This window comes from Peromyscus eremicus, chromosome 7 (genome assembly GCF_949786415.1).
Source record: "Peromyscus eremicus chromosome 7, PerEre_H2_v1, whole genome shotgun sequence".
Lineage (NCBI taxonomy): Eukaryota > Metazoa > Chordata > Mammalia > Rodentia > Cricetidae > Peromyscus > Peromyscus eremicus.
The window spans coordinates 15,603,327-15,626,123 of NC_081422.1; the positions used below are offsets into that span (position 1 = coordinate 15,603,327).

Here is a 22,797-nt window from a genome sequence, read left to right on the forward strand (position 1 = left end):
TAGCATGTGGGGTCATGAACACTTGGAGGAATTAATTCTACTACTAAATTAAAGTTACAAAGGACTGAATAGCCTATGTAAATGTATATATATATATATATATATATATATATATATATATATGTGTGTGTGTGTGTGTGTGTGTGTGTGTGTGTGTGTGTGTGTGTGTATGTTACCATAAATATAACTTTACGCCATAATCAGAGAAGCTTCTATTTACAGTGAACTTCAATAAATTCAGAGACTTGGGTTTTTATTTTTTAAAAAAAAATGTGATAATGAAGTTTTCTGTCCCAGATAAGACATTTCTACATTACCCACTAAGGCTCAGGGAACACTGAGGAATATGGAGAAAAAAGATTGTAGCAGACAGAAAATAGGGAACACAAAGGCTGCAAAATATCATCTTCTGGACCATTGATGGAACTGAAATTATGAACTGTCACTAATTACAGATGATTACAGTGGGTCTGAAGAAGAATGGACCTATCAACAAATAGGAGTGGATAGAGGATGGACTTGGGAAGCCTTACCCTTGAGTACTGGCCTTTTTCCTATGTGTGGATTCAAGCAAAGATGGAATTAATGCCTTCATTTGTATGCCCACTGCTTACCTCAACATTGTTCAGTGGATAAAACCCATCTGATTGTCACTCAGATGCCTGTGATTAAATTAAATGTGTCATAAAACAGAACCCCAAATTTTGAGTCTAACAAAGAGATTGAAGGCGTGGAGTTGATATCAATGTAAGGGAGATATAAAGGATAAGAGGACAGTAACCTGAATGCATTCTATATATGTATAAAATTGCCAAAGCATTAGCTTAATAAACAAAAGAGGGACAATATTAATCAAAACATAGATTAAACTTCTACATAAAATATAAAAACCAAAAATGATGTTTCTTTCAACAATAATGGTCCAAAGCTTTGGAAATATTAATAATAAAAGTGCAGAATTTTTGTAGAAGACTGGGTGCAGAATTCATATCCCCAGAGGTCATCAATTGGTGCATGTAGAATTCCACACTTCTATGTATGCTGTCATTAAGGCCTGCTCTGCTGGGATTAGAATTATAGTAAAATAGATGTTCTAATGGGGAGCTTTGGATATTAAGTACCTCAGAAACCTACACTACCCAATAAGAGTCAGCCTGTGGCCATCTCTTTGATATTCTTTGTATGTTAGGTTGAAATACCAGAACTTTCAACCAAAGATTATCATGCTTTTCCAGGAACCCACTAAGTCCTGAGATACTCATGTTGTACAACATCCAGGTGAGATTCTGAGTATCATTGTCAGTAAGGTAGCAGGTACTTTGTGGTACCTTACCAAGTACTTTGAAAATGAGGGCAGGTATTTACAAATCTATCCTGAAAAGAGATGAAAGCATGCAAAAAATATTCTTACTTAAGGTGTCACTTGTTGGTCCTACTCTTTAACATTACCATATATGTTTATACCAACGTGCACACATCTCTCATTCACTTATATAATACTATCTACAAGAACAATGTCTATTTCCTTATGACCAGATATCGACCATTTCTCAACTTTAATGACTGCCTCAAATCATTAAGATGTTTTCTTAAGTTGTTGTGGTGGTAGTTGATATGGGTTTGGTGAATGTTAGTTTGTTAGGTTTCTCTTAAAAAGTAGCAAAAAGTAGCTTAAAATAATCAAGTTATTTTATTGTGGTTCTGGAGTTACCCCAAAATTCAAATGTCTTCAGATTACTTTTTTTACTGAAGCTTGGAGATGCCTATCTTTCCCTGTGCTTTATTGTAATTGTTATTCCATGTGTATGTGGTGTGTTGTGTCTGTATACACACACATGTGTTTATATATCTTCCCAAGTCCAGAAAATGATATTTTGCAGCCTTTGTGTTCCCTATCTTCTGTCTGCTACAGTCTTTTTTTTTTCCATATTCCTCAGTGTTCCCTGAGCCTTAGAGGTTAAGGTGGAAATGTCTTATCTGGGACAGAAAACTTAGCTACCACTTTTTTTTTTAATAAAAACCTAAGTTTTAATACAAGTCCTATTGGATCAGGATATCATAATTTTGATACATTCTAATTTAATTTGTTTTTTCAAGAAACTATATTCAAATACAATAATATTAGAAATTAGGCAATAAATATGAATTTGGGATATGTTCAACCCTTGACTGAGGGTCCATCTTTAATTTTCTTTGCTTATTCTTAGATGCATCATAAGAAAGACAGGAAGTACTGTCAATTAGCAGGATTTGAGATCTAGGACAGAAGACACACATATAGAAAGAACATCTTGAATCTTACTTGTAAATATGAAATGTTGTAAACAGAAACATCCCATAGAGTGTGATTAAAAACAATATGTTAGTTATATTTACTGATCCTAACTGGCTTGAATGTCATGGACCTCTACCTTTTAATGGGAACATTCAAACATGAGAAAATGAAAATTTTGTTACTGATTTAAAAAATGGATTACTGATTTAAAAAAATGGAATCTGGGCCAAATTTCTTACCCTGGGGAAAGGCATGGCATTTTAAATAGAAACATCATGATGTTTCTATCTACAAGGAGGCTTTCTATTTACTAACAAAGATAAGCATTTCTTCCTCCTTTGAGAATTAATCCAAAACAGTCTGTCAATCTTCTGGATGTGGCAATATCTTTCAGATATCTGTCTCATTTAACACTAAGAAACAGTATATAAACCATCTAAAGTTTAGGTTGACATTATTTCTGTAGGCATTTTCCATTATCCCCTTGAGAATGTCTGATATTGCTCCACAATGCTCTGCCTTGTCTTCTTCACTCTGCTTTGTGTTGTCTCATGCAAATTCATTTGATGGAGATCAGAAGGACCAGGGAGGCAAAGCTAGGCCAGTGCTTAATCCTGGTAACAGATACACATGGTAATACCTTGCTTCATCACACAATTAACCAGGGCTGACATTGTGTCCAATTTCAGATCTTTCTAAAATAATTAAATACCAGGGATATTAAATGTATTCTTTAATTATATCCCTTCATTCATCTTATTGCAAAGTTATTTTATCTTAAAGTCAATATGATATTTTCTGCATTTTTCTATATTAAACAAACATTTGTAAGCAAGGGAAAAAAAGCATATTATACATCACTTGAGGAAAGCAATCTGTGTTTTGTGGTAAAATATTATAATATGGTATTAATTAAAACTTATAAAGGATGAGTGCAAATACTAGCATTAGTTTAAAAACATCAATTAAGAACATTTAAGTTAAATATATATGTTCTGCTTTTATAAGCATACATGTTTTAACTTCAAGACAATGCAGATATATTATTTAAAATAATGATATTAAATAGAGTATTGTGATAGAATGATGCACATTATGGCAGTGTGGTTATTCTTCCTAGAAAGGGAGAAGTTCGAGTGTTAAGTGAGGGATGGTACACCAATTATTATTTGTTGCAAAGCGAGTAAAGCAATAATTGAGAAAGGTGTGTTTTATTGTTTATTCTTATGTAGCCAACTTTGCATTATTTATTCTATTATATAAGCATAATCCACAGTAAAATACACTAACCTTTGCATTTTCAAAAATTGCCTAAAATTTTGTCATGATGTACTTTTTCATATGATATGCTTCTTAGGATGACACTCAAAATTTATTTGTAGTATCTAATTATTTTGTTTTGTTTTGTTTTGTTTTGTTTTTCCAAGACAGGGTTTCTCTGTGTAGCTTTGTGCCTTTCCTGGATCTCGCTCTGTAGACCAGGCTGGCCTCGAACTCACAAAGATCTGCCTGCCTCTGCCTCCCGAGTGCTGGGATTAAAGGCGTGCGCCACCACCGTCCGGCCTAATTATTTTTATTTCAATAAGACTATCATTATGTAAGTTATATGTATAGGATATATGAATATTGTAACTATTGGTCATGCTTCCTTCATTACTTTTCTACATAACCAAGATTAGTGGTAATTTTAATGATATAAAATCTTACTCAAGATTGGCATTCATTGAGTTAGAAATGTTCTCTTTCTTATTGTCTCACTTGCTTCAATTTATTAGTACTTTGTGGGTAAAGGAACCTGTCATGTGCTTTTCGTCATAGCAGATACAAAAATAACGACACACACACATACATACACACACACTCATGATAGATAATATCAAATCAATGATCTTACATGTCCAGCACTATTTTGACAAAGAGTTTTTTTGTTTGTTTGTTTTTTAACACTGAAGATTTTCCATAAAGTCATTCCCCAAATTCCAGTACAAATGCACAAATAAAAGCTGCAAAATTTAAGACACTCAAAATGATGGTTGAAGAAGGACAAGTTATGAACTGAATATCACAAGAGGAATACACACATTTCTCATTCAGTTGTCCTTTATGAAGACTTATAATATTAATACAAGAGACAGAAATAAATTCATGATGTGTCTCATTAACACAATATATTACATGTATGCCTTATAAATGTAGAATGTGTGAAATGATTATTCTACCAAATGTCCATTGCTACCATACCTGCTTTCCTATTTATTGTGAAAAGGAAGACATTGCTTTTCATGAATTTGCCCCTTTTGCTATCTAATTATCTAAGTCTTTCTTATCTGTACATTTTTATCAAGAAACAACAAATTGTTTAACAAGAACTCAGTATTTCATTCTTTATATTATTTTGATAATTCCTAGTGTAATCTTATTATATCTAATGATATATATTGTTTTTCACTAAAGCATGCAGATCCTTTAAGACAAATGAGAGTCATCAACCAACATAGTCTCTATGGTTCCTATACAATTAATTTATAAATAAGTTATAAATTTGCCTTATAGTTTTAGTTTTCATTGATGACATGTATGAGCTTGAAGATTATAGGCAGTATTCACTAATCTCAGCTCAAACACACCTAAAAGGATGCTCTCTATTTGTTTCAATTATCTTAATGCATAGAAGTTAGGATGCCTGAAAATGTATGAAAGTTTATGACTACATTTGAAAGTAAATACTAATATGAGAAAATATTGTGATATGTCTGGATAATTCAGGGGTGCTAATTATTTAATGTCTGGAAGGATAAGTGGAGAATGTTTGGAGACTCAATTCAGAACACAGAAGACCAGAGATCAGACTTTTCCTCTGCAGGCTGTGTATGTTGGGTCCATGCCATCACCTCATATGTGAACCAATTCAACTGCAATTCAATAGGCACAAGAGATGATTCTGTAGCCAAAATACTTGGCCACTGCTTTTGAGTTTGAATTTGATATATTCACTATTATATCTCATTTTGCTTGAAGGCATGTATGGTTTTGAAAGAATCTATGCTTTAATATTCAATGCAGTCTCATTTTTCAGTTATTTGGAAATATCTTGGTGTGCAATAGGCAGAATAAATATTAGAACATAAATAAACAGGAGGAACAAGGGAACATTTTAGGGAAAAATCTTAAGTATGCCTAAAGTTTGTCTTATAGCTCAGAAACATTTTCTTTTGTGTGCATTAGTTCTCAAGCTTTAAAGTGAGAAATTTCAATAACAGTATTTTTTAATTTTTATGTGCCTCTGTCAGTGTGCATGTGCCACATGTGAGGTGGTACCTTTTGGAAGCCAGCATAGATCATTAGTTCCCCGAGCTCGAGTCACAGAGAGCTGTGACCTTTCAGACGATAGTGCAGGGAAATGAACCTGAGTCTTATGCGAGAGAAGGAAGTGCTTTTAACCTAGGAATCAATCCTCCAAGCTTCAGTGAAAGAATTTATTTTCATGAACTTGGAGCTCATTAAAATAAGTAAAAATGTTAAAATTATGCTTATATCTTTCCCATACTACTGTGATGTTGGTATTCACTGCAAAAAAGTAACATTTTCATTGCACATTTTTTTTGTCACTATTCAGCATGCATGTGGAATCTTCAAACAAAACATATATTTCAGAATTCTTTCTCATGGGACTAGCGTATGTCCCTGAACTGCAGCCCCTCATCTTCAACTTGTTCCTGTTCATGTACCTCGTCACCATCATGGGAAACCTACTCATTATCCTTGCTGTAAGCATAGACTCCCATCTCCACACCCCCATGTATTTCTTCCTGTGCAATCTATCTCTCACTGATATCTGTACAAGCACAACCACAGTCCCAAAGTTGATGTTGAATATCCAAGCACATGACCAGAACATCACTTACGTAGGCTGCCTGGCCCAGGTGTATTTTATCTTGACATTTTGTGTTTTAGAAAGTTGTCTCCTCACTGTGATGGCTTATGACCGCTATGTGGCCATTTGTCAACCTCTAAGATACACAAGCATTATGAACCCTTTCCTATGTATCTTACTAGTATTATTTTCCCTTCTCATCAGCAGTATAAATGCAGTGCTCCACACTCTTCTGCTGCTGCCACTGACTTTTTGTACAGAACAGGATATTCCCAACTTCTTCTGTGAACTCGGTCAGGTCACTAAGCTTGCTTGCTCTGATACATTTATCAATATTATCATCATTTATATGGCAACCATTGGATTTTCAGTTATCCCTCTATCTGGGATTATTTTCTCTTATATTCAAATTGTGTCCTCTATTCTGAAGATCCCATCAGTTGGTGGAAGATATAAAGCTTTTTCCACCTGTGGGTCTCATCTTTCAGTGGTGTCTTTATTCTATGGGACTGGCTTAGGTGTGTACATGAGTTCTTCGATTTCTAACTCTTCCAGCAGCAATGTAATCACATCCATGATGTACAGTGTGGTCCCTCAAATGCTGAATCCTTTCATCTACAGTTTGAGGAGCAAAGAAATCAAGGGAGCCTTGAGGCATCTCATCATTAGGATCATTTATTTTCTGTAGTTTTGTGTGCTAATTCATTGAGGCAGAAAGTGTTGTAGTGGTTCCAATTCAATGAACATTTATAGACCTGTTTAAAGAGAAAGTGTATAGCATTTGGATGTGAAAAAAGGTTTAAGCATGTGTAGTGGTAGATATATACAGCCTGATTTCATGGTTTGGTCTCAGTGAAAACTCACTCATAAGTAGTCCTACTTTGGTTCAGATTAACTAAATATTATAACCCATTAAGTAATTACTAAGTCCCTACAGTGTATGTTTCTGTGAGCCATGCTACTTTTTTCATAATCTGTTTCATTATTTTAAAACACAAAATCCTCATAATTACATTATATTATTATCTTAAAATATTACTCAATATTAGCCATTTCTGTTATGAGGATGCTATTGGTTCTTAAAGAAGAAAAAGACTTCATTCTATTATAATGAGAAAATAATGTCTATTACATGTACCTCTGAAATTGTGAATCTGGAATCTCAGATATAAATAATCATCAGTTCATATATGAGATAGCCAATTCACACTTATGTTTTGCTCATTCTCTAGCTGGCTTTAGATTGAAGTTGAAGATATATTTTACAGTATGTCAGAGGTAGCACCCGGAGTGCCCTCATATTACGTAGCTATTACATTGAAAATATAGAATCTTTAATACTCAGGAAGCTAACAACACTTAAGGATCTGAGAAAGCTCTGAAAGTGACAACATTCAGACGACTTCTCCCACGTGTTATAGTCACAGCAAATTATCTGGGGTGAGGATTCTTTATTGAAGTTGTGGAGAAACTGAGCAGAGAAATTCTAGGATAAGCCTCTGTGAGCCATCACCCACACTGTGGTATGCTTTATGATTTTTTCAGCTCTATAATTTACTCATGTTCTTGAATAAATTTATTGGTTCAGTGAGCTACACTTGTGTGAAGTTATTTTTTATGTCTCTCATTAGTTACCTACTTAGGTGAATAAAAACATATTCATACTTTTCCAGTAAAGTCATACATTTGCCCTAAAGTCCATTATAGTAAGTCTTTCTATGAACACACACACACAGACACACACACAGACACAGACACACACACACACACACACACACACACACTATGAAGTCTCTCTCTCTCTCTCTCTCTCTCTCTCTCACACTCACACACACAAATTCTTGCTATTATTTGAGTGCTATATATCAGATTGACAAGCTCCTATCCTAATCCCTCAAATCATGGAAATTATCTTACATAATAGCATTGTAAATGGCACTCACAACAGAAATATTTGTTTATAGCAAAGACTTTCTTTTTATATTTGTGGATATAAATACAATTAAAATTATAAGCAATTTAGTATAGAAAAATAGATTGGATTAATGTCATCTTTTTTATTTTTGTCTATATTTCTTCAGAAATAATAATCTAAACATTTCTAGCATTGATATTCAGCCTTCATGAATTCCTGTACAATTCATTCCAGTAGTTTATTCTTTCGACTTAGACAAAGCATAGTGAACAAATTCTCAATTTTGGTTATCTGTTATATATTATTCCAACTCACCTTTTTTGTAGTTTTGCAACTAATCATTTACTTTTTTTAATTTATTTATGTCATGGATAGTGGCAACCAAAAAGTCCTAGTATTTGAAGTGTGAGCAAATATTTTGTCCCATTGTAAATACATTTTTGAACGAGGTCCTTTCATTTTTATACATTTTAAGTGATAGTTAGCTGCAAATTTGGTGTAAAAATTACTGTCAACTAGTGCTTAAGTGATCTTAATTGAAAAATTCAGTGCCCTATGTATAAATACAAATCTTGATATTCTTACAAGAATTTTTCACTTAGAAATTACAGTTTCTTCCAAGATATTGACATTTACTAATATTTCTGACATTAATAAAATGTGCAGGCATGCATTACACCAATTTATTTTGGGGGATATTTCTTGTGGTCCTACTCACAAATTTTAATTGGACACTAGACTTGTCATGTAGCATGTTTCTCAATTCTCATCAAGAGATGCTATGAATTCATTGTTTTTTTCTTCAGTTTCCCTTAAACTTTTGCTCTTTTAATTTATCTTTTCTATATTTGGGTAAAATAATAATCTGAAAGATAATCTTCATGTAAATTTTCAAAACTTGTTTCTAAAAACAATAGGTATAAATTCTAAGTTTTAAAAAACATTTCTCTAAGTGATATTTTGATTGTACCTCCAGCTACATTCTCCAATTGGAAAAAGAGTTTTAAAACATTTAAGAGTTAAAATGACAATAAGATTTGTTCAAATGAAAGTTTTCAGGATGTACTTATTGACAACACACTAACAGTTCAGTACACTTAATCTGATGCTGTTCATAGAAGAATACTATTGGTAGTGTGATTAAACTCTACTCTGAAGTCATATTGACATGCTTTTCCATGAATAAAAAAAAAACATCTTGAGGTATTTCTTATTGTCCTATAGCTACAGAGAAACAATGCCTCAAAATCAACGTGAATAATGATTGAGAAAGACACTCAGTGTCAATATCTGCCTTCTACATACACAGGCAGAGACAAGTGTGGGCACATGAACTACCAGGCGAACCTGAAAAAATTTGGTTAATCCTTTGTATAAACATTTCTCCAAGGAAAATAACATATAAATAAATAAGACATACGAGAAAATGTGAAACAAATGTCCAATATAAGAAACTGCAGTACTCTGAACCACAATGAAGTGGATGGCATATTTGAATATTCCTGTAGTCCAAGATACACAGGAAACTAGGCAAGGTTATCACTTGAAACCTTGAACTACAGAAGTTCTTGGATATTGATGTGAAAACTTTACCACTTACTAAGTAAAACACATAAAGAAACCACATCAGCCCACCACAGTTGCAAATGGTAACAAAGACAAAAGGCATATGCTACTTCGGACAGAGATGTATTGCTTTGCAATGTTTGCAAGAATGTAGTACCATGTAGTTTTCTCAATAATCAAACAATAAAACTACCATAAATACACATAAATCTCAATATTAATTATATTTCATGGAAAAACAAGTGTGTCCCTGTTTACCACAATAGGACACACAGTACACACTAAATCTATTGCATAATCCTAAATTTTCATGAGCACAAGAAAGTATAAAGTAATGTAAACATACAGAATCTATATTACTCTGTTACAGAACATTTACTTACACTGCAAAGATGTGTCTCTTTCTAAGGCATCTTCTAATTGGTTTAATAAAGAGTTAACTGGCCAATAGTTAAGCAGGATAGATAGACAGGTGTAATGGAGGTTTTTCTCTGTCTTGCTTCATCTGGTGGCCATTTCCAAAAATCACTCAGAAGTTTACTACTAATTAGCTCTTACATTTACATTAGTCTATATTTCCTATCTTTGATTTTCTACATTGTTCATGACTTGTTACCTCATTTTCTATATGTCTTGTTTCCTAGGAGGCTAGCTGGCATCTGCCTGACTCCATCTTTCTTCATCTTCAGTTTGATTGTACCACCTAATATTATTCTGCCTAGCTACTGGCCAAAACAGCTTTATTTCTCTACCAATGAGAGCAACACATATTCACAGCACACAGAAAAAGCATCCCTCAGCATTCCCCCTTTCTATCAAAAAAGAAGTTTTTAACTCTAAATTGGAAATATTACATATAACAAGACAGTTATCAAGCAAGAATTATAGTCACAATAGCTAGTTGATTTACATTTGGCAAAATTAAAGAAAATACTCTATTTTCTATGCTATCTTTGTGTTTCTTATTAAATTAACCTTTTCTTATAACTAAGAAAAACTATAATTATAACTATCTAGTCTTCAACTCCATCAAAGACCCCAGAAGGACATAATCCTGAGTAAATAGGAAGTGCATTGCAAGCAACTTCTAAAACTCTAGAAATGACAGAGACATCTGGCTGCCTGGTTAGTCACCCAAAGTTCTTTTGTAACATTGGGACATCTATCTTCAGCCTATAGGCCTAGAGTATCTGGCAGACTTTTTAGTGAAGCCAGAAATTTGAAGGACTGTCCTGCCTATATAGGCAAAGTTCATCAGTTGCTTTCCTCTGTGTCCTGCAGAATGTCTGGCAGTTTCTTCTGTGAAGCAGGAACCTGAAGGACCATCCCACCTTGTTTGGGTAAAGTTCAGTGGTCACTTTCCTGTGGATCCTGCATGTCCAATTTATACAGCATACTATCAAGCAGTCCAGGTAAGAACAGTGTTTTTACCAAATGGCTAGCCTTGCCACATTGAAAGCAAACTCCATAAGGAGTTTCTTCAATGCCAATCACCCTCTTTGAAGTAATTGGTGCTGCCAAGGGCAGAAAAGTCTCTCTGTCAAGAAAAGTCTAAGCTCTTAAAACATGTTAAATGCCATATTCTGTAGGTCTTTGAAGTATTTGAAGATTACCAACCTAATTGAAACAGATCTTTATATACATAGACAACCTAACTAATATGACTATAACTATGACTATTATAGATGACTGTCAATCTGTATTTTTAATTATACATTACATTTTTAAATGACCTGTATAAGCACAATACCTTAAAACGAGTAGAAATGTACAAAGTATAACAAAATTGACTTTAAATTTGTATTAATAAAATAAAATTCATACCAATGTAATATATTTTGAGATCAACAGTTGTTATTTGGATTAAAGTTGATTTAATAATCTACCATTTCTTTCTTCATCATAATAATGTACCCTTTTCCCCATCATTTCTATATCATATCCCCATTTCTTCTTTAGAAAGAGATTGACTTTGACCAATAATAGTTTATAACCAACCCCCTAAACAAAGACAAATATATATATAATCTATTTTTTGGGAATGTGGACATAGTTTTCTAGGATACTACCTTTTGATTAGAGGTGCTGGTAATCTTATGGGGACCCTGAGAAAATTAATAATTATGGTCAATTCCTGATTGAGGTATTTTGTGTGATGGTCCATCTCAGCCAGCAGCCTTGAAGCTGGTTTGGACGCAGAACTGTTACAGATGTGATTGAAATGTTGGATCATCTGGGCCATCTGTTTTACTGGTGTCTGGTCCCCTTGTTCTAAAAATATATAAGCTTTTAAAAGTAAAATATAGAGAGGCAGACAGGCGCGGCCGTGGTGGCCGGCAGAGGCTGGTAGGCCTGGCAGTGGCCAGCAGAGGCAGGTAGGCCCAGCGCTGGCCGGCAGAGGCAGACAGGTGTGGCAGCAGCTGCTGGCAGAGGCAGGTAGGCCTGGCGGTGGCCGGCAGAGGAAGGTAGACCCGGTGGCGGCCAGCAGAGGCAGGCAGGCCCGGCGGGCAGCGGCCAAAACCCAGTTGCAATAAAGACCAGAAACTGAGCTATTACCCACTGAAGAGTTAGTGAAAACAAGCTTTTAATCAAGAGCTTAGAACAGGGACGCCTTTAATCCCAACACCCAGGAAAGAAGCTATATCCGTGGGATGGAACCAGAACAGATCTGAACACTCTGTCTGAGGCCAACCCAGGGCCCAGCTGCTGATCCTTCGAAACCCAACAACTTGGAGGTGTTGGTGAGACTACCCTGCTCAGCTGAAATCCATCCGAGAGAGGATTCAGATTCCCTACAGTTTGAAGTCTGAGGAAACAAGATCAGCTGAGAAATTGACGAATGAGCAAAACATGACCTGAGAACACAGAAGAAGTCGCCGCCCAGCCACCGAACCAGATCACCAGAATCATAAGTATATACTTCACCGACTGAGATCAGCTGCTCCCAAAGAAACAGCCCAACAGCACCAATTTAACCAAGAACTCCTAGTGAACCAAGACTAAAAATTAGAACAAGAGAGGCACCTTCAGACACAGACATGGCCTGCACTGAGCAAAGGAAGAGATGAGTAGATGCCAATGCAAACATACAGGCAGCAACATAAAGACCTATATGGCAACATCAGAACCTAGTGATTCTACACCTACAAGACCTGAACATACCAAGACAGAAGAAACAGAAGAAATCAATCCTAAAAAAAAATGACTTTAAAAAGATGACAGAGGCCCTTAAAGAAGAAATAAAAGATTCCCTTAAAGAGGAAATGAAAAACTCCATTAAAGAGGAAAAACAAAATTCTCTTAAAGAAATGGAAGAAAAAACGAACAAAAAATTGGAAGAAATCAAAGAAAGCCAAGAAAAAGCAATTAAACAGATGAAAGAAACATTCCAAGATCTGAAAAATGAATTTGAGACAATAAGGAAAACATGCTGAGGGAATGCTGGAAATAGAAATCCTGACTAAACGAACAGGAACTACAGAAACAAGCATAACCAACCGAATGCAAGAGATGGAACAGAGAATCTCTGACACTGAAGACACAATAGAGAAAATAGATGTGTCAGTCAAAGAAAACACTAAAGACAAAAAAGTCATAACACAAAACATCCAAGAAATTTGGGATACCATGAAAAGACCAAACCTAAGAATAATAGGGATAGAAGAAGGAGAAGAATACCAATTCAAAGGCATGGAAAATATATTCAACAAAATCATAGAAGAAAACTTTCCTAACCTAAAGAAAGAAATACCTATGAAGATACAAGAAGCTTACAGAACACCAAATAGGCTGGATCCAAAAAAAAGTCCCCTCGCCACATAATAATCAAAACACTAAACAAACAGAACAAAGAAAAAATATTAAGAGCCGCAAAGGAAAAAGACCAAGTAACATGTAAAGGCAAACCCATCAGAATAACACCAGACTTCTCAATAGAGACTATAAAAGCTAGAAGGTCCTGGACAAATCTTATGCAGACACTAAGAGACCATGGATGCCAACCCAGACTATTATACCCAGCAAAACTCTCAATCACCATAGGCAGAGTAAACAAAATATTCAATGATAAAACCAGATTTAATCAATACCTGTCCACAAACCCAGCCCTACAGAAAGCACTAGAAGGGAAAATCCAATCCAAAGAAGCTAAACACATCAATGAAAACTCAGGCAATAGATAATCCCATACCAACAAATACCAAAGAAGGACAACACAACACAACCACAAAAAATAACAGGAATTAACAATCACTGGTCATTAATATCCATCAATATCAATGGTCTCAACTCACCTATAAAAAGACACAGGCTAAAAGAATGGATAAGAAAACAGGACCCATCCATCTGCTGCATATAAGAAACACACCTTAACTTCAAAGACAGACACTACCTCAGAGTAAAGGGCTGAGAAAAGTCTTTCCAAGCAAATGGACCTAAGAAACAAGCTGGTGTAGCTATCTGAATATCTAATAAAATAGACTTCAAACTAAAATCAATCAAAAGAGATCAGGATGAACACTACATATTTATCACAGGAAAAATCCACCAAGATGAAGTCTCGATTTTAAACATTTATGCCCCAAATACAAAAGCACCCATATTCATAAAAGAAACACTACTAAAGCTTAAACCGCACATCAAACCCCACACATTAGTAGTGGGAGATTTCAACACACCACTCTCACCAAAAGACAGATCTACCAGACTGAAACTTAACAAAGAAATAAAGGACCAAACAGATGTTATGACTCAAATGGACTTAATAGATATCTATAGAACATTCCATCCTAACACAAAAGAATATACCTTCTTCTCAGCACCCCATGGAACCTTCTCAAAAACTGACCAGATGCTTGGCCACAAAACAAATCTCAAGAGATACAAAAAAAATGGAATAACCTCCTGTATCTTATCGGACCACCATGCCTTAATGTTAGACTTCAACAACACCAAAAATTATAGAAAGCCTACAAACTCATGGAAACTGAATAATGCCCACCTGAAACATCAATGGGTCAAAGAAGAAATAAAGAAAGAAATTAAAGATTTCCTAGAATTCAATGAAAATTAATATACCACATACCCAAACTTATGGGACACTATGAAAGTAGTGCTAAGAGGAAAATTCATAGCTCTAAATGCACACATAAAGAAGATGGAGCAGTCCCATACCAATCAATTAACAGCACAACTGAAAGCTCTAGAACAAAAAGGAACAAACTCACCCAGGAGAAATAGATGCCAGGAAATAATCAAATTGAGGGCTGAAATCAACGAAATAGAAAACAAGAGAACAATACAAAGAATCAATGAAACAAAGAGTTGATTCTTTGAAAAAATCAACAAGATAGACAAACCCCTAGCCAAATTAACCAGAAGGCAAGAGAGAGAGCTCCCAAGTTAACAAAATCAGAAATGAAAAGGGAGACATAACAACAGACAACAAGGAAATCCAGAGAATCATAAGATCATACTTCAAAAACCTCTACTCCACAAAAATGGAAAATCAGGAAGAAATGAACAATTTTCTGGACAAATACCATATACCAAAATTAAATCAAGACCAGATAAACTATCTAAATAGACCAATAACCCCTAAAGAAATAGAAACAGTCATCAAAAGTCTCCCAACCGAAAAAGCCCAGGACCAGATGGTTTCAGTGCAGAATTCTATCAGACTTTCAAAGAAGAACTAATACCAATACTCTTCAAATTGTTTCACACAATAGAAACAGAAGGAACACTACCAAACTCTTTTTATGAGGCTACAATTACCCTGATACCCAAACCACACAAAGAAGCAACAAAGAAAGAGAATTACAGACCAATCTCCCTTATGAACATTGATGCAAAAATACTCAACAAAATATTGGCAAACCAAATCCAAGAATACATCAAAAAAATTATGCATCATGACCAAGTAGGATTCATCCCAGGGATGCAAGGATGGTTTAACATACGAAAATCTGTCAATGTAATACACCATATAAACAAACTGAAAGAAAAAAACAACATGATCATCTCATTAGATGCTGAAAAAGCCTTTGACAAAATCCAACACCCCTTCATGATAAAGGTCTTAGAAAGATCAGGAATACAAGGAACATTCCTAAACATAATAAAGGCAATGTATAGCAAGCCAACAGCAAACATTAAATTAAATGGAGAGAAACTCAAAGCGATACCACTAAATTCAGGAACAAGACAAGGCTGTCCACTCTCCCCATATTTATTCAATATAGTACTAGAAGTTCTAGCTAGAACAATAAGACAACAAAAGGAGATCAAAGGGATACAAGTTGGAAAGGAAGAAGTCAAACTTTCACTATTTGCAGATGATATGATAGTATACATAAGTGACCCCAAAAACTCTACCAGGGAACTCCTACAGCTGATAAACTCCTTCAGTAAAGTGGCAGGATACAAGATCAACTCAAAAAAATCAGTAGCCCTCCTATAAACAAATGATAAAAGGGCTGAGAAAGAAGTCAGAGAAACATTTCCCTTTACAATAGCCACAAATAATATAAAATAACTTGGGATAACACTAACTAAACAAGTGAAGGACCTTTTTGATAAGAACTTTAAATCTCTAAAGAAAGAAATTGAAGAAGATATCAGAAAATGGAAGGATCTCCCATGCTCACGGATAGGTAGGATTAACACAGTAAAAATGGCAATCTTACCAAAAGCAATCTACAGATTCAATGCAATCCTCATCAAAATCCCAACACAATTCTTCACAGACTTGGAAAGAAAAATACTCAACTTCATATGGAAAAACAAAAGACCCAGGATAGCTAAAGAAACCTATAAGATAAAGCAACCTTTGGAGGCATCACCATCCCTGATCTCAAACTCTACTATAGAGCTACAGTAATAAAAACAGCTTGGTGCCAGTATAAAAACCGACATACAGACCAATGGAATCAAATTGAAGACCCTGACATTAATCCATGCATATGTGAACACCTGGTTTTTGACAAAGAAGCCAAAACTATACAATGGAAAAAAGAAAGTATCTTCAACAAATGGTGCTGGCATAACTGGACGTCAATATGTAAAAGATTACAAATAGATCCATATCTGTTACCATGCACAAAACTCAAGTCTAAGTGGATCAAGGACCCCAACATAAATCCAGTTCCACTAAACTTAATAGAAAAGAAAGTAGGAAGTACTCTTGAATGCATTGACACTGGAGAACATTTCCTAAATATAACACCAACAGCACAAACCCTGAGCACAACAATTAATAAATGGGACGTCTCAAAATTGAGAAGCTTTTGCAGGGTGAAAGACACAGTCAATAAGACAAAAAGACAGCCAACAGAATTCGAAAAGATCTTCACCAACCCCACATCTGACAGAGGATTGATCTCCACAGTACATAAAGAACTCAAGAAACTAGACATCAAAATACTAAACAATCTAATTTAAAATTGGGCTAAAGAGCTAAACAGAGAATTCACAAAACAAGAATCACAAATGGCTGAAAGACATTTAAAGAAATGCTCAACATCCTTAATCATCAGAGAAATGCAAATCAAAATGACTCTGAGATACCACCTTACACCTGTCAGAATGGCTACGATCAAAAACACCAATGACAGTCAATGTTGGAGAGGATGTGGAGCAAAGGGAACTCTCCTCCACTGTTGGTGGGAGTGCAAGCTTGTACAACCACTGTGGAAATCAGTATGGCGGTGTCTCAGAAAATTAGGAATCGAACTACCTCAAGACCCAGCCATACCACTCTTGGGCGTATACCCAAGGAATGCTGATTCATACCATAAAGATACATGCTCAACTATGTTCATAGCAGCACTATTTGTAGTAGCCAGAACCTGGAAACAACCTAGATGCCCGTCAACTGAAGAATGGATTAAGAAAATGTGGTACATATACACAATGGAGTACTACTCAGCAGAGAAAAACAATGAAAGCATGAAATTTGCAGGCAAATGGATGGAACTAGAAAAAAATCATCCTGAGTGAGGTAACCCAAACCCAGAAAGACAAACATAGTATGTACTCACTCATAAGTGGATTCTAGATATAAAATAAAGATCAATCAGACTACAACCCACAGAGCCATGGAGGCTATATATACAGCATGGAGGTCCCTAGGACGACTGTGGCTTATAATAAATTTTGGTTTTACTCAATTACTGAGCAAGCCTCAATGAAACATCTCACTATTAAGATAAGAACACATACTGTATCAAGCTGATAATAGAAAAATAAATTAATTTTAAACAATAAAAAATAAATAAAAATAAAAGAAAAATTTGAAATATTAAACAAACAAACAAATATTTTACTAAAGTTAAAAAAAGGGAGAACTAGGGACTCATCATTCCTCTCCACATTCTATTCTTTCCCTTGTTTTATATATTTTAAATTTTTTATCGGTGGATTCTGCTGGAGTATCCGATGCAGATAAGCACTGTAGGGCTCCTGTTGCAAATCACCCTCTGGAGCAATGGAAGGATCTTTCTACTAGCATGCGGAGGAGACCCAATCTAGTGTTGGTGTGGCCCCGGGGTTCTGTTTATGTCTTTCTTCAGGACAATGAGGTTCCCCTTTGGATTCCTGAGCACTGAACGCGCCCTGTGGTTGCTGCTGAAGCCCAACATGACAGAGACCTAATGGGTCTTCATGAAAAAATCTACCCTTCTGATGCCAATGGAGATTGAGAGCCCAATATCGCTAGCTTTGGCAAGCATTAATACAAGTCTAGGAACTGTAGCCATGAGATTAGATGCTCCAGAAGAGCTGCCAGCTAAAGTCGTGCTGGGATCAAGAAAAATGGGCCTTGGCAGTTCGTGTTACTGGAGTTGTATCCATGCCAGTGGATGTTTACACACTCCAGAAGAGAATTTGACGTTGCTGCTGCCGCTGTTGCTGTTATAGCAATGGCAACCATCATTGCTACTGTTTCTGGGATTACCATTTCATAATTGCTTACTACAGCTAGCACAGTGGAGACCCTGGCAACAAAAGTAGCTACCACAGTTAGTTAATCTTCCATTCTATTGGGCATGATAAATTTAATTCAGTAGTTATATACATCTCGATTGGCTTTGAAAATTATAAATTTATAAACTCAAGTTCCAGTTGCTTTGGGATACTATCTTACAAGGACTCCAACATACAGTATGGCTCGTTAAGGAAGGGAATGGCTCAGTTGCCTTTAGACTACTGGCTATGGGTGAGATAGTACCTCTGTTGGTCTTTTCTGTGTCGAACACACAGATTGCAAGCCCAGTGCCACTTTGAGATCTTTGGCAGCAGTTAACTCTGCAGCTCACACACGATTGAGCCTGTATGATAATGAGTATTCAGAGACGGGTAATTCCTGGGGGGCACTCACCAACCTAAGACAGAGTGCCTGTGAGGCCTGGGCAGGCGTCTCCATGATGGGTAAGGTGACCTGCTGACGTCCCACGCAACCCAAGTCAGAAGCTCATTTTTTAATAAAAGGGGGACCTGTAGGTCCCTGGCCCCTGTTTTGGGTAACTGTTGCCTTGCTTGCTGACCTTGACCTTGATATCCTCTCTATGCTAATTCCCTGCCAGGTTCCACCCTCCTGAATGCTTAAGGGAAGTTCCTTGTCTGTGTATCCTGAATAATGGGCATTAACAGCTTAGATACAAGATTGTAAAACATCAGTAGCGAACTTCTGCCCTCTGGGGTTCTCCCATTGTTCTGTAAGCCTGTATTTAAGACCTCCTCACTCCTTCAATAAATGACATTTGGCATTTAAAATATATATATATATATATGATATAGATATAGATATATATAAATGATATAGATATAGATATAGATATAGATATAGATATAATTGAATGAATACTGCAAATGTAATCTATGAATACCACAAATGTGATTAATATCATGAGTGTAATTAATGAATATCATGAGTGTAATTTAAAAAATTTAAAAAAATTAAAAAAATAAAAAGTAAAATATATCTGTATTAATATAAATATAAACTGTGTATTTCATACAAGCCAGCCAAAGATAAGTATTTGTTTTGTGGTTGAGCAGGTAAAATATACATCATGTGTCTTGTAGTTAATTTATGTTTATTTTTCCATGTCTGAAGTCAGGATTTTCAAGGGGTCTTCCTTGGTCAAATCTGATCATCTTTAATTTTGAATGAATTCATAGCCTCCCCTTTCCTGTGGAAACAAAAATATAACCTCTTCCCCAAAGTGGTATACATTCTGACTTAAATTTTGGAGTCAAGATATTTTTAAAATAGATTTAATCTAGCAGCTTTTACAATTAAATGTACCATAGGAGCCAAAAATTTTAAAGACAACATAACAATCTAGACTTTCTGTGCACTTTCCATCCTCAAATGACTCATTTTCTTTATATTACTTTACTTCCCATTCTAAGGACTTTCTTTTACTATTTTAAATCTATATTTTAATTTAAGGCTGTATATATTCTTTTCTTTACTAACTCAAGCCTAAGCGCATCTTTTAAACACACCATGACCCATTTAGAGGCTTTTCTACATGAATCTGTTTTTACTGTGTTTCTTAACCCTTTTTGTCTAATATGAGCAAAAGCTAAATCCACCCAGAAGAGCTCTGCACAGCTTGGGGATGCTTCTATACCATGCCGGGAACCTGCCATGCTGCAGCTCAAGCCACACACTTCAGTGTCTCTGTACCATGGCCTGCATGAGAGACACAACTAGGAAGCTATTTTTGGCTCTGTTTATGTGTTCTAGGACCCTCTTTTTAAGCTTTCTTGGGCTTTATGTGGATGTACAGGTGCCACATTGGGCATAATATGTAAAAGGAGGCTTTGCTCTGTCCTGTCCCCATCCCTCAGTATTTTCAAAAACTCAGAGGCTTGTGTTAATTATAAATGTTTGGCTGATGGATTAGGCTTATTACTAGTTAGCTCTTACATTTAAATTAACCCATATTTCTTATCTATGATTTGCCACATGGGTTGTGGCTTATTACCTCATTTTCTATATGTATTGTTTCATAGGCAGCTGGCTAGCATCTGCCCTGACTCCATCCTTCCTCACCCCCAGTTTGATTGTACTGTCTAGACTTGTTCTGCCATGCTACTGGCCAAAACAGCTTTATTTCTCAACCAATGAGAGCAACACATATTCATAGCATACAGAAAGACCATTCCACAGCAGGCAGGACTTCTGGGCAGAGAAAGGAAACTGGAGATAAATCTAGGTGCTGGAGAGATGCCAGCCAGATACAGAATGAGTTGGACACACAGAATGGGATAGAAGTTAAAGCCATGTGCTAGAATGTAGATGAATAAAAATATGGGTTAATTTAAGTTATAAAAACTAGTTAGGAGCAAGCCTAAGCCAAAGGTCGAGCTATCATAACTAATAAGTCTCCATGTCATTTTTTGGCACCTGGCTGGCAGGACAGAAAAAGCTTGTTTACATTACTCTGCCATGAAAAACAATGTAGTCTTGCGAATGATGTGATCTCACTGGTGACATGAATAGACCTTGACAACATTATTGATAACGTGACTTTATCAAGGATACAATGCCAGTGATAAAATGGTTTATATGTTTGGAGAATCTATCAAAATTGATCACACAGAAATATAAAACATATTACAATTACTATAGGCCTAAGAAAACACAATAGAAGAACAGGAAGTAATCAGTGTATAGTTACAGTATCATTTATAGACCAGTGGTTAGTTAATATGTGTGAAGGCACATGAATGTGTAAGTAATGGACAGAAATGCACTGCATAGAAATGAGTAAAAGAGGTGTCTCAAAATTCTTATCATAAAATTCAATAAATACTTTAGAAATTATTAAATTACCCTAGTTCATCACCACCCAAAGCACTGAAAATTGAAGCTAAGTATTTTAATAAAATGTAAATAGAAATTATGTTAAGAAGTTTGAGAGGAGGTACTCTGTATGAGTAAATAACACTGTTCCCAGGAGCCATAGTTTCTTTTCTCTGAGATTATAATTACATTTCTCTCTTCCTTGTCCTCAATCCAAATTCTCCCACATATCTTTCCTTGCTTTCTTTCAAAATCATTGCCTCTTTCACATTATTTATTAATTATAAGTTACTCCATCTGTATAATGTTACCTGCATATATGTATTCAAAGCTCTCCATTTGATACTGAATAAGCAATTGTTGTGCTCATCCCTAGAGACTACTTCTCCCACTCTCAGCATTCCTTAGTTGTGTAAGGTTGAGTCCTCCTGCTCTTTGTCTCATCTAATTTGCCATCTTCATTGGTGTTGTCCTTGTTCAACTCTCAATTAGCAGTCCTGTTGCTGAGACTTTAAGCGAGAAGCTTCAGATATTATTGGAAGACTTTATCTCACAGCAAACTATGTGATCCTCTGACTCTTATAGTCATTCTCCTCCCTCTTCCACAATGCTCCCTAAGCATTAAGTGCAAGGGTGTTTTGTAGGTATATGTGTTGTGACTGGACTCCACAACTCTGCATTCTTATTGCTTTGATTTTCATAGTAGTCCCAGTTTGCTGCACAGAGAAACTTCTTTAATGAGGGAGAAAGACTACATTTATTTTGTGGGTATAAGTACAAATGTTGAGATTGTCACTAAGTACTATGCTGTTTTAGTGAAGTACTGGTTATAGGCGTACCTCCAATATTCATGAATTTACTAACACTAAATAGTTATCTTGTTTAAGGCATGTTGGTAGCTGAAGTTTTCCTGTGTCCCAGCCTGCTGGCAGTTGGGACAAATCTCTCCCACTCGCATCCCTCAAGTAAACACACAAAGACATATTACTTATAAACTGTATGTCCATGGCAGGCTTCTTGCTATCTGTTCTTATATCTTAAATTAACCCATTTCTATTAATCTACAAGTTTCCATGTGGCTCGTGGCTTTCTGGAATCTTTACATGTTGCTTCTTATCAGGGTGGCTGGCAGCGTTTCCCTGCCTCAGCCTTCTTCCACCCAGCATTCTCCTCTCCCCTTGTCCTACCGACACTATCCTTCCTGCCTGACTACTGATCAATCAGCATTTATTTATCAATCAATCATAGCAACATATATTCACAGCACAGGACATCCCACAGCACATGTTGGTTACTGCCAAGGTATACATGCCACTACTGCACCCTTAGGTTTACTGTGACATGCTGGTCAT

At 35.7% G+C, this 22,797-nt stretch overlaps 1 protein-coding gene across 1 annotated transcript; it reads left to right on the forward strand.

Moving 5' to 3' along the window:
• The first annotated feature begins 5,892 nt into the window (after positions 1-5,892).
• LOC131914089 (olfactory receptor 7G2-like) lies at positions 5,893-6,837 on the forward strand. The gene has a single exon (XM_059266682.1). It carries the CDS (start codon positions 5,893-5,895, stop codon positions 6,835-6,837), a length of 945 nt encoding a protein of 314 aa, XP_059122665.1.
• The last annotated feature ends 15,960 nt before the right edge of the window (positions 6,838-22,797 follow it).